General features: G+C 47.5%; 2 protein-coding genes across 2 annotated transcripts; both read right to left on the bottom strand.

The window, feature by feature from the left end:
- Positions 1-3,780: 3,780 nt before the first annotated feature.
- On the bottom strand, positions 3,781-6,096 carry LOC127780242 (uncharacterized; the record flags this gene model as incomplete). Its single annotated transcript, XM_052307170.1, has 4 exons — positions 3,781-3,831; positions 5,377-5,669; positions 5,758-5,945; positions 5,990-6,096. Coding segments are annotated over 4 exons (639 nt in total), but the record flags the coding sequence as incomplete, so codon positions are not given.
- A 1,230-nt stretch (positions 6,097-7,326) lies between these two features.
- On the bottom strand, positions 7,327-8,799 carry LOC127780403 (peroxidase 7). Its single transcript, XM_052307311.1, has 3 exons — positions 8,458-8,799; positions 8,167-8,346; positions 7,327-8,075 (listed from the first exon to the last, which is right to left on the bottom strand). Exons 1-3 carry the CDS (start codon positions 8,797-8,799, stop codon positions 7,491-7,493), a joined length of 1,107 nt encoding a protein of 368 aa, XP_052163271.1. The 3' UTR covers positions 7,327-7,490.
- Between the last annotated feature and the right edge of the window lie 4,254 nt (positions 8,800-13,053).

Below are 13,053 nucleotides of genomic sequence, written 5' to 3'. Positions count from 1 at the left end.
TTGCATTCATGTTGGCTGTAGGTTTCTGGAAATAAAATTGCTGTCTTTCTTCGCACCTGACCAGAGTAGCTACTTGTTAGTACAGTACATTTGAATGAAAGATTCATCCAGATCAAATTGCTTCTTCTTTGCAAGTAAATAAACAGGACCTACCCTGAGTCCCGTTTTGCTCTAAATCTTCCATCATGCATTCACATCACAATAATTTCCACAAAATAAGATAGTTTACAATTGCAAGAGAGTAGGTAAATTAAAAGGATAATACTATGTTATTTACATTGCTGCAAATGTCCACATTGCATATAATTTTATTCAGCTCGATAGTAGTTACATTACTTTAGATGCAACTACTTCCAGTATAATTGTAGGCTCCTTTTTATAGCCCCTATACATCCCGTGCCATGCAGTAGGACAATTCTTCCGGCTCCAATGCATACAATCTGTGGAACCTAGCATACTAGGAAATCTTCTGCTCGCTCCAATTGTAAGTAACCTAGCAGTATCCTGTTCATTAAGCTTCCTCATGTACTCTGGCCCAAAAACCTCAACAACTGCTGCAACAAACTTTCTCAAAGCTTCTAGAGCGGTGCTCTCACCAATACGAATGTACTCGTCCAAAGCATCAGCTGGTACTCCATAAGCCAACATACGGAAAGCCGCTACTACCTTCTGCAGACAAGATAATCCGAGCACACCGACTGCATTCCTCTTCTGCTTAAAATAATCGTCATGTTCCTCAACAGCTTTCATTATGCGAAGAAATACATGTAGCCTCATCCGAAACCTATATCATGATGCAATTAAATTAAATTAGCAATACGATAAAACACGGCACATAAAAATTACATAAACATTATAGAGAACATGCGAACCTGCGTCTAAAGATGTTTGGTCCAAACGTTGGATTATCTGAGAAATAGTCTTTGTAAAGAAGATTGTGCCACAATAGTCTATCCCGATGCACTACCTCATGTCCATGAACAGATCCAATTCGACCCGGATTATTTACTGATTCCTCAATGATCATTTGCGCAGCACCAAAAAATAGATCATGCTCCTCATCCGACGAAGAGGGATCAATCAATTCGTTCATTACGAACTCATTAAATTCATCATCGGACTCCATACCCTGCACGCAAGACTGATCAATTTCTACTGATGTTAATTGAATTCACACAAGACTGCAGTACCAATCTTCCTCTACATGGCGATAGTGTACGCACCTGTTGGATGAGTGGCCGGCGGCGGCCTGATGACGCAACAAGGAGGCGCGCGGCGTGCATAAACGATCTGCCGACGGCGACGTGGTGCAACGAGAGGCAGCGACGTGCAGAAGGAAGCAGCCGGCTGTGAACGACGTCCAAGCGATGGCCGGAAACCAGCGGCGGCGGCGGAGAAACGAGAAGTCACGGAGTCAACCGGTCCGGAAGAACGGGAGCCGTGACGTGGACCCTTTTGAATATGGAGAGTCAATATTTAGCTAGGCTGTTGGTTTTACCCCTCTGTTTGGGATCTTTTTTCGTTTTTACAGACCTCTTTTCTCTCTAAACTTAGCTAATCATATACATAATCTCTTGGAGTTGCTCTTAGGGTCTGTTTTGCTAGGTTCTAAATCCCGAATCCGTATCCGGTGAAGCTAGAGCAGACCAAACGCTACTTAATTCTCAACTTTAAGGAGTAAATCGATCTGCTCTAGAAAATATATAGGAATGGTGGGGTTACCTTTTTTTATCTCCATAACTTCAAATCCACTACAGATTTAGAGCTCTATCAAATTGGCTCTTAATTATTACTTGTCTTGTGAAATAAGGTTAAAGTTGATTATCGAATATTTGCTATTAGTTCGTCACAAGATTTATGCAGACATTTCAAACACCGATTTCACTTTCCTTTTCTCTATCCCCCTCTAGCTCGGGACTAGCGGTGGAAAGCAGAATTTTTAACTAGGGTCTTATTAACATTAACACGTCTCATCAAGTGATAGTTATGGGGAGACAGGGGCGGAGGCAGCCCTAGGCTTGCTTCCAAAATCATGTATAAATTATGTTAAATCACCATGTAAGTTTAGAGGAAAATCAACAACTTATTAGATGAGCCCTAGGTTAGCCCTACTCTTTAGTAATTTCTGGCTTCGCCACTGTGAGGAGATGATTAGATAGGACACATAAATCTACATGTCAATGATTATCACTGCATGGACAACGTTGTAGAGTACCCTCAATAATTCTCCATCTCTAGATGGATGGACTTAACACTAACTCCCTTCTTTGCCATGTTGGGCTCTCCTCTTTCACAGCTACCATGATGTTCTTGCTCGTCTCCTCCTCGATGCCTATATCGCCAACCTTTCTTATCGAAGCCATCTAGCTAACCTCATTCGTCGATGTCTGGTCCTACTTATCTACCTGCTGGTAAAGACTCACTACTACAAAACATCAAATAGATGCCGACACCTAGCCTTAGGCATCCCCCTCCTTACGGTTAAGGGTAATGACTTCAAACATGGCCTTTAAAATGCAAAGCGGACGTTCCGGCACGAATCTCCGCAATTACTTGTTCGGCAAAAGTGGTAAAACCGGTACCTATAATACCTTTCCCGCCAACACGCCCGCCAACCCGCCAAAATAGCAAGAACCGGCATCTTTATCTCCTAATAGGAAACCGGTACATTTTACCCCTGACAGAAATAGATGCCGGTTTTAAATTAAATCTGGCATCTTTTAGTTGGCGTGGGGGCCACCTTGGACTCGGCAACTTTGTGGACAAAAGAAATATATGCCGGTTTTCAGTCAAAACTGACACCCATCTTAAGCCGAGCCGAATCCACTCCTCTTTCGCCCATCCTTATCCACTTCTCTCTCTCTCCCTCTCCATCCCGTCTCCACCGCCCCTCTCCTCTCTCTTCTTCTTCCTTCTCTCCTTCTCTCTTCCTCTCCACATTTCCTTCACCTCTCCTCCTCCATTCACCACGGCGGCAGCATGGCGGGGTTCTCCCCTCCGCCAAATCCGGTGGGACGGGAGGTGCTGGTCCGGCGGCGGCGTGCTCCCCTCCATCAGATCTGGCAGGAGGGGAGAACCCGGTGACGGCCCGTGGATGGAGACGGCGGGACGGAGGTGGCCCGCACCGGATCTGGAGGTGCGGCGTCGGCTGGAGGTGAGACAGCATCGGTGGTCGGCGGATCCATCTCTCCCCCTCCCTCCCTCTTTGTGATTTGTTTGAGATGCGTTCTTGTTCATGTGAGAGTTCATTTGTTGCTATGAGAATTGATGTGAGATTTTGTGTCGTTCTTGTTCATCTGTTGATGTGGAATCTATTCATCATTTGTTTCTTTGGTCATGTGGGTTCATGTGGGAGTTAATCGGCTAGAGTCGGCTCGAGCTCGAGCTGGCTTATGTTTTTTTGCTCGTTGATTACATATTGGTGTTGGTTTTTAAAATGACAGTGGCGCCGGTGCACTAATCAGTGGCGCCTCCATGGTGCCGGTTAGGAAAACCAGCATCTAAGGGGGTTACCAACCGGCACCGAAGTGCTTTTTTGTAGTAGTGACTCCTAAAATATTTTGTTATGCTTTTCTTCCCTTCCCTTCTGTCGGTCTCCTCAGGATGTTAATACGCAATGTTAACATTCCACACTACTATACGTATATTTTAAGAATAATGTTTTAAAAACTTGTATATATTCTACAAATCTTCCACGTAATTTATACCGACAAATTCCATCAAGTTGCCGTTTTCCGTTCCTTTCCACATCCCTCATAATTCTCTCGCTGATCTCACCTGCTAATAATCAAGAACATGCACGGACGGCGACATGAGCCCTGTACGGTTTTCCTGCTCCCCAAAAAACCGTGATGGACCTCATGTTACTCTGTACCAAGACCCTCCATGTTCTCTCATTTCATTTCATTTGCACACGCCCACACCACTCATCTGTTTGTTCCTCTCGTCGATCTTGTTGTTGGGAATTTACCTTTCGAGTCTTGACCCCAAGTGGCTGGACATGCATGCAAAAGATCATTCAATTAATTGCCACCGTGTCCTATGCTGCTGTAATCAAGCGCAGCTCGATCCCTGCTGCCCAACTGTTCAGCGAGATGGCGAAATGGTGCCAGTGTGTGACTGACACGTCCATGGAATCATGGATTGACACATCCAGAGAGAAATCTCATGCCCCAAGCGACATATTTCCAAATGAAAAGTATTATGTGAATAAAATTTTTATACACGTGTTTTTAGCGATATAAAAGTAAAGTCTGAAAATAAAATTACTACTCGCTTTATTTTGAAATTTAATATAAATATGTAATATATATAGTATTATGGTTAAAGTACCAATAGTAAGACAAGTTACAACAAAATATGTAATACTTCCATGATTTTTTTAGTAAAATGAATGGTAAACTTCATGTAAAAAAAAAATTAACGACATCATATCTTTCAAAACGGAGTTAGTAGCTTTTTAATACTATGAAACACAAATAATGTAAGTTTTATATATTTATAAGGTTTTAAAATACAAATTTGATCTTCCATGCATCTAAAAAAAATGTTTGGGAAATAAAATGAAATTACATTATGAAATTAATTTTTTGGTAATTTCTAGATACGATTTTCATACATCCAATAATTTTAGAAAGGTATTGGTGCTAGGATGTTGTTAAGTTTGAATTGAAGCATCGTCACTACTGTTTAATGGGCCTGTGATGGATTGTGTAATGGGCTAATCTACTACATGAGCTGGTACTGATTTCCTTTTGGAAAAAGTACACCGAAGGTCCCTCAACTTGTCATCGAGTTACAAAATCGTCCCCCAACCGCAAAACCAAATATCCAACGTCCCTTAACTAACCAAAACCGATCACAAATGGTCGTTCCGTGGTTTTGACCCCGGTTTTGTCCTACGTGACGGCTGAGTCAGCGTGGGACCCACGTGGGCCCCATATGTCAGGCTGCCACATCAGCCTCCTCTCCCTCTTTTCCCCTCTTCTCTCCGTTCCTCATCTCTCTCTCTCTCCCTTCTCTGACCCATGGTTGCGACGGGCGACGCGGCAGCGGTGGGGGGGAGCAGCGCGCGAGCGGGCGGCGAGGGGAGGGAGCGGGCGGCGGGGGGAGGAGCGGCGCGCGGGCTCCCCCGCTGGCTGCCACCCACGAGGCCCACGAGGCAGAGCAACGGCGGCGACGACACGGCGGGGGGCGACATGGCATCGGCCTCGTCGGAGGCGAGCGCGGCGGCCCCACCCTCCTCGACTGCGCGGCACGCGGCCGTCGGGGTGCGCGAAGAGGCCCCCCACCGCGGCGTCGAAGTCGGGCGCAAAGACGGCGAGGAGGTCCGATGGCCGACCGGCGATGCGGCGGCGGAGATTGGCAGGGCGAGGCGGCGTCGGCGGCGGCGAGGTCCTTGACGAGCCTCCCATTGCCGGTGTCACAGCACGCGCCGCGGTAGAGGCGGTGGGCGAAGAGGATGCCGCGCGGGTCAAGGCGATCGAGGACGAGGGACGCGTACTCGGGGAGGCCCGCGGTGAAAACGACGAGCTCGAACGCGCACGCCGCTGTGGCGAGGAATGCGTCGACGCCGGGGCACACGGCGAAGTCGTGCTGCGTCGGTGGCAGCGGCGGGTTGGTGTAGAAGAGGAGCGGCGTGAAGATGCCACCACGACCCCGCCCGTCATCTCGTTGAACACCATGATTAGCACGACCATCACCAAGTGCGGCCGGTACTCGCGACGAAGAAGCCACCACAACGCGCCCGACTCGTACCTCCGGTCCTCCTCAGGAGCGCGGACGATATCCTTGAGCTCGGTGTCGACGTGGCGGTGGCTGCCCAGGCCCTGCGGATGCACCGCAGCGAGTCGCGGGCCTCGTCGAGCCTCCCACGCAGCGCGAAGCTGTTAGGCGTGTCCGGGATGGACGCGGCGCCCACGATGACGATGACAGCCGGGACGATGCTGGTGCCGAGCGAGAGTGGAAGTGGCGGCGAGATGGCCACCACCTGATTGGGCTTCCGCGTGGAAGGAGACGGAAGTCAGCGGCGGCGGTGCGACGCTTAGTGGGGGAGCCGAGGACGGCGAGGCGGGCGAAGAGTTTGAGAAGGCGGCGGCGGCAGCCATGGGTCAGAGAAGGGAGAGAGAGAGACGAGGAAGGGAGAGAAGAGGGGAAGGAAAAGAGAGAGAGGAGGCTGATGTAGCAGTCTAACAAATGGGGCTCACGTGGGTCCCACGCTGACTCAGCCGCCACGTAGGATAAAACCGGGGTCAAAACCACCAAAGGACCATTTGTGACCGGTTTTGATTAGTTAAGGGATGTTGGGTATCTGGTTTTGTGGTTGGGGGACGATTTTATAACTCGATGACAAGTTGAGGGACCTTCGGTGTACCTTTTCCTTTCCTTTTCGAAAAGGAAACAGTCCATTTGCCTCCCTCGACTATTGACGGAGCTTGGTCACACTCTTTAACCGCAAAATCTAAGATAGTGAGTTAGTGACTCCCTTAATTATTAAAACCGAATAAATTTACCTTCTTAGATGGTCTTGATAGTGGTTTTATCCTGTGGCGCCTATGTCACTTTTACTTTTTTTTTTAATGTGACGTTGTGCTTACATGGCATTTTTGTAAAAGAAAAAGAGAGAAAGAAATAGATGGAACCCACATATAACTCAGGAAAAAGTAAAAAAAAAATATCAATAGGGCCCATCTTAGTGCGTTCTTGCTGGCAGATGGCCATCGTTGCCGTCAAGCTCATCACACTTCTCTCCTACAACACCATACTCCACGTACGGTGGTGTGACAGCGAAGCTTGTTTAGCCTAGGTGCCGTTGTCGGCCTGACGGCATCTCTCTCTCTGCTAGGAGAGAGACGGAGAGAAAAGGGCAAGTGAAGGGAAATGGAGAAAAGGGGTGGACACGGAAGAAGAGAGAGGATGACATATGGGTTCTACTATTTTTATTTTTTTAAAGGTTTATATGTGAGTCCCATCTTTTTTAATAAAAAATCGGACTGAGCACCGCATAGGCACCATGTCAGCATGTTAAATCACTATGTAGCTTAAAACTGCCATTAAAATCGTTTAGAGAGGTAAAATAGATCCGATTTTTATAGTTGATGAGTATATGTTTTGAAATTTGGGGATATGCAAATTAAACTTGCCATAGTTGAGGGCGGCGCAATGGACTTGTACCAGGAATCAGAGAGGGTGAATTACAAGGCCTCAAAACTTTGTCCAGATCAACTTCAGATGCAATATCATGATTTAAGCATAAAACATGACTCTGTCTTACACTCTTACACCATACAACACCATCTCAAATGTAGTATTACCGAACAAATTGAAGAGAATTAAGCTCCAAAACACAAGCAATTTTTTTTTCTCCTGAGGAAATTACCAAGAAGCCAAAATGAAAAACCAGTTACATTACTCGCATAAGCAATTGATAATAGATATCGATCGATAATATAATTCGATATATTGACATATATGCTAATCAGATCAATCAATCAGTAGGAGTTGCTGTTGATGGCGGAGCACTTGAGGCGGACCTCGCCTTCGTCGCCGGTGAGCACCTGCGCGGCGCCGAGGCGGCGCATGGAGTCGGCGAACTGGTGCCTGATCAGCTCCGGGCGCGCGCCGGCGAGCTGCCTGACGAACTCCCCCGTCCTCGAGTCCGGCAGCAGCTTCTGGTCCGTCTCCAGGAGGCCCATGGCGCGCAGCAGGTTCTTGTAGTAGCCGTTGTCGAACTCCGTCGGCGTGTCGGCGTCGAGGTAGACGTACCCGCCGTCGCCGGCGGCGGCGCACTTGCGGCGGAGGAAGTCGCCGTACCGCGGGCTCATGCTGGCGTCGGGCCTCCCCGTGCCGGCGTAGTCCCACAGCCTCGGCTTCACGGCGGCGCACGTGGCGCGGCCGATGGTGTGCGCGCCGGAGAGCACGGCGAGGTCCAGCACGGTGAGCCCCCTCGACTCGAAGAAGGCGATGAGGTCGGTGACGCTCTCCCGCCCCATGGGCACGTACTGGTCGGCGTCCACCATGCTCGACCTCCTCCCGTCCTTCCTCCCGTACATCAGCGGCCAGTAGTCCACCTTCACCTGCACGCACGAACACCGTTAGCCACGCGCGCCGCCGCCGCCGTACGCCGCCGGCGAGAGTAGATTACTAGAGTGTGTGAGCTGAGCTTGCCTCGGTGCTGGCGTCGCGGGCGGCGGCGGCGAGGATGTCGGCGCAGGAGACGGTCTTGGGGCACTTGGCCTCCAGCTCGGCCTTGATGGACTCGATGAGCTCGAACCCGCGCAGCGTCTTGCTCGCCTTGGCGTACCTCTCGCTCCCCGGCGAGTCCACCAGCACGGACGCGTCGATCCCCTGCACGCAATCCAATATCCATCACATCGCGATTAGCCGCCATTGCCGGAATGGTGGAGATGTCATGTCAGGCTGGCACGGCGACGGCGAGCTCGTTCGTGGCGTACGTACCCCGACGGCGAAGTCGTGGAAGAAGAGGCGGAGGAGGGCGGGGGCGAGGGTGGAGTCGGCGGCGATGGCCTTCTTGACGGCTCGCTGGACGATGCCCTCCATGTCCGGGCACGACTGGTGGTAGTAGTCGGCCTTCAGCCCGGCGGCCGGCCGCCGGTACGCCGGCTGCACGTAGCCTTGTTGTTTCTGGCCGTCCGCCGCCACCAGCGCGGCGAGGAGGAGCGCCGCCGCCGCCGCCGAGACGGCGACGACGGCCAAGGAGAGAGACGCCGGCGTCCTCGTCATCTTGATCGATCGAAAGGGAAAACAATTCTGTGCTGCCGTGAGCTGTGCATTATTCATCTGGGTTTCTGCGTGAGATTATATAGTTTTTTGAGCTTGTTTTGTGACGAGGACGACATGGCGAGCACGTAGCGCAGAAAACGAGATGAATTCGATCGATCGACGACGTGAGGAGAGCAACACAAGACGGGATTGTGATTGAAATTAATTAGTACAGTAGTATACTCTCTAATTAATAATTGGGTTGCAGTTTGCACGTAGGGGGAATCTAGATGGTTTAAATAGTTATTTGAATTGTTAATTTTGGTGTCAAGTGTTTGTTTGCGCAGGTAAATATATGCGTGTATTGGTCAATCGATCGAGTCGGCGTAAACATATTTGTGCTTGGCATGTCGAGGGCAAACATGCAAGCATGCAACCATCATATGACAACATCAAGTTATCGACATACATGGTTACGGTACAAGATTTTTCTATTTGATCTTGCAAATGATTGGATGATCGACTTTCGAAAAAGAAGGAAATGTTGAGAAATACTACTTAATTCATCTGGGTCAACAATCAACCAAATGACAATCTTTTTTTTTGGCACTAAATTTGGGTTAGGTATGAGATCTCACAAGGTTTCATCAGTCTTAAATCTGCTACTAAAAACAGCAGTGTTCATTTGTTCAAATAAACAGAAACACTGTAACCTACTCTAAACTAACATAGATATTTGAACAGACCCTCACCCACCTCCAAAACACACACAGAAATGAAGTTGACTTTACATGGTCAACATACAGTGGAAACTTCGATCACAACAGTGTTGTACTAATCAGGCAACGAATTGATGCTTCATCGTATTTTAACCCCAAAATTATCTCGGGGGAATTTCTCAAACAAGGTCTCCAACTTTTGTCAGGCTCACTCACTCTCGATTGCCACGCGATTCGCTGGTAGCAAATCGTTCCAAGTATCTGTTTGCCCTCGCAAGCACCAATGCATGCAATCATCATGCTTCTTCCAACCAGCTGTTGAAGGATGAGCATCAGCTCCGAATTCACACATCATTCGAGTTATATTCAGAACACTTTAATTTGAAAGTAGACTTTTTAAGAGCCCTCACCAAGACATCTGTTGGAATAAATGGGCTAGGCACAATTTAATTCAATTAAAATCTCAATAGCCCACAAGTAATGTTAGAGACAATAATACTGCCTTGGAAATTTAGGCGGAAGAACCTCAACTTAAATAGGGTGATATTGGGGATTTCCTGTTGACCGGTTGAGGTGATGGTTGGACTGCCACACGCATGCGCGCGCGCCGAGTCGGCCTCAGCCGTTGGCGTAGCGAGGCGAGGCGGCCGACCGAGCCAAGCCTGCCTGCTGCTCTTCCGTTTTGTAATAGACGAGAATAAAGTCACCATTAAAAAATGAAATTCATTGTGTTGTAACCTCCACAACAAATGAGAGATCCATTGTGTTGTAACATCCGCAACAAATGAGAGATTTATTTGTTGTAACCTTCACAACAAATGAAAGATTCATTGTGTGGTAACCTTCACAACAAATGAGATTTATTTTGTGGTAACCTTCACAACAAATGAGATTTATTTGTGTGATAATGGAGATCTCTCTATATATAAATAACGCAAGGTAGAGGCCCTCAATGAGTGTGTCTTCCTCCTACTATTGTTCCTTGGCGATACTCTTCTTCTGTTCCTACGCTGTCTCTCTTTTCCCCGGTTCTGTTCATCCCGCACGCACGGGTGATCGGAACGAGCAGGTGCCTCCGAAACTCCGTCCGCTTGAGAACCTGCACGCGTAGGCGGGCGATCAAGTTTTTGGGTAGCGCTTCAAGCGCGACTGCTCTGCATCATCTTCACCAACATGTCGATAACCGGCGACAACAACAACACTGGAGACAAGGAGAAGGAGCCTCCCGTCAACACCAACAGAGGCAATACTACCTCAAACTCCAGCGAATGGCCATTCTCGGGGTATAACGTTTCACTATTACCGTTCGTTCTTCGTTTCCTACAGCTGTCGGTCGCAATATTATTGCGTTCTCTTGTCTATGTTGATGCTTATTCTATATTAAGCATGCTCATGTTGTACACATCTAACAATGTCACTAGATCTACTCAAATTACAAATATCATATTTATTGTCTTAATATTTTGGATTAAAATATGCTGAATTATGACCAAATTTCCAACAATCCAAAAACTTGATAGGTCTTTTTCGATAGTTGGCTTTGCTGCATCACTAAAACCACATCCTTTCGATGGTTCAAATTATAAAAGATGGAAAGCACGTGCACTTTTGTGGTTGACGGCGATGCAATGTTTCTTTGTTTCACGGGGCAAAACGAGTGAACCGCCTCTCTCCCCTGAGGAGGAGGCTAAGTTCGAGGCTGCGGATTGCTTGTTCCGTGGAGCATTGATCAGTGTGCTCCCCGATAGTATTGTGGATGTGTATATGCACATGCCTTCAGGGAAGGACATGTGGGATGCTCTTGAGGCCAAGTTCGGGGTTTCCGACGCCGGCAGCGAGCTGTATGTCATGGAGCAGTTCTATGACTAAAAGATGGTCGATGGCCGTTCTGTATTGGAACAGGCTCATGAGATTCAGATGTTGGCAAAGGAACTTGAGCACAACAACTGTGAGTTGTCGGATAAGTTTATGGCAGGTGGCATTATTGCCAAATTGCCACCTTCTTGGACGGACTTTGCTACTTCTCTAAAACACAAGAGGCAAGAGTTCAGTGTGACTGATCTTATTGGCTCTTTGGGTGTTGAGGAGAAGACGAGAGCAAAGGACAACCGGGGCAAAAAGATCAAGGGAGGTTCTAGCGCCAATTTGGTGTAGAAGAAGAACCCTCACGCATCTCACAACAACAACAAGAAAGTCAAGCCTAATGTCAAACTAAAGGCTACTACCAATTTTAAGAAGAAAGGCAAGCGAAAGGCCAAAGGCGTCTGCTTTGTGTGCGGTAAGCCTGGGCATTGGGCCAAGAATTGTCCTCATCGCAAGGACAAGAAGTCTGCCAACATGGTCATTAGCGAGGGCGGAGGAACATTGGGGTATAGTAAATTTTTACCTACAGTTTTCTCTGTCTGTCATTCACCTGATTGGTGGGTTGATACTGGTGCTAATATTAATGTGTGTGCTGACATTTCCCTGTTTTCTTCTTATCAGGTCGGGAGAGGTTCCTCCTTGTTGATGGGAAATGGATCGCTTGCGGCTGTTCATGGTGTTGGTACGGTCGATCTGAAGTTTACTTCGGGAAAGACCGTACAGCTGAAGAACATGCAGCATGTCCCTTCAATAAAGAAGAATCTAGTTAGCGGCTCTCTATTGTGCAGAGATGGTTTTAGATTTGTGTTTGAATCCAATAAATTTGTCGTATCTAAATATGGAACTTTTATTGGAAAAGGCTATGACAGCGGAGGCTTATTCCGTTTTTCTTTGGATGACATGTGTAATAATAATGTTGTGAACCATATTAGCGAGAATGATGAGTCCAATGTGTGGCATTCGCGACTTTGTCATGTGAATTTTGGTTGTATGACACGCTTAGCCAACATGAGTTTAATTCCAAAATTCACTTTAGTCAAAGGCTCTAAGTGCCATACTTGTGTTCAATCGAAACAACCTCGCAAGCCTCACAAGGCATTCGAGGCGAGGAATTTGGCACCACTAGAACTTGTTCATTCCGATCTGTGCGAAATGAACAGCGTGTTGACTAAAGGGGGAAAGAAATATTTCATGACACTGATAGATGATTGCACTAGATTCTACTATGTGTACCTATTGAAAACAAAGGATGAAGCATTACATTACTTTAAGATCTATAAGGCTGAGGTAGAAAACCAACTGGAAAGGAAAATCAAACGGTTGAGGTCTGATAGAGGTGGAGAGTATTTTTCCAATGAGTTTACTTCTTTCTGTGAAGAGTATGGAATTATTCATGAGAGGACGCCTCCCTATTCACCCCAGTCAAACAGGGTAGCCGAAAGAAAGAACCGCACTCTAACTGAGATGGTGAATGTCATGTTAGACACTGCAGGACTTTCCAAGGAATGGTGGGGTGAGGCAATATTGACTGCGTGTCATGTCCTGAATAGAATTCCTACTAAGCATAAGGAAGTAACACCATTCGTGGAATGGGAAAGAAAGAAATTAAATCTCTCTCACCTGCGTACATGGGGCTGTTTGGCCAAGGTAAATGTACCTATAGCCAAAAAGCCTAAACATGGACCAAAGACCGTAGATTGTGTGTTCCTTGGTTATGCTATTCACAGTGTGGAATATAGGTTCTTAATAG

The sequence above is a fragment of the Oryza glaberrima genome, chromosome 7 (assembly GCF_000147395.1).
Source record: "Oryza glaberrima chromosome 7, OglaRS2, whole genome shotgun sequence".
Taxonomy (NCBI): domain Eukaryota; kingdom Viridiplantae; phylum Streptophyta; class Magnoliopsida; order Poales; family Poaceae; genus Oryza; species Oryza glaberrima.
Note: the sequence above shows the minus strand (reverse complement) of the source record. Positions and strands in the feature narration are given on the sequence as shown.

What these genes read in the sequence shown, in the direction of transcription:
- LOC127780403 (XM_052307311.1), bottom strand. Translation starts at nt 8,799, where the DNA reads ATGAATAATGCACAGCTCACGGCAGCACAGAATTGTTTTCCCTTTCGA. An exon ending in TCCACGACTTCGCCGTCGGG is followed by an intron (nt 8,347 to 8,457) that starts GTACGTACGCCA and finishes GATTGCGTGCAG; the next exon opens with GGGATCGACGCGTCCGTGCT. An exon ending in CCCGCGACGCCAGCACCGAG is followed by an intron (nt 8,076 to 8,166) that starts GCAAGCTCAGCT and finishes TCGTGCGTGCAG; the next exon opens with GTGAAGGTGGACTACTGGCC.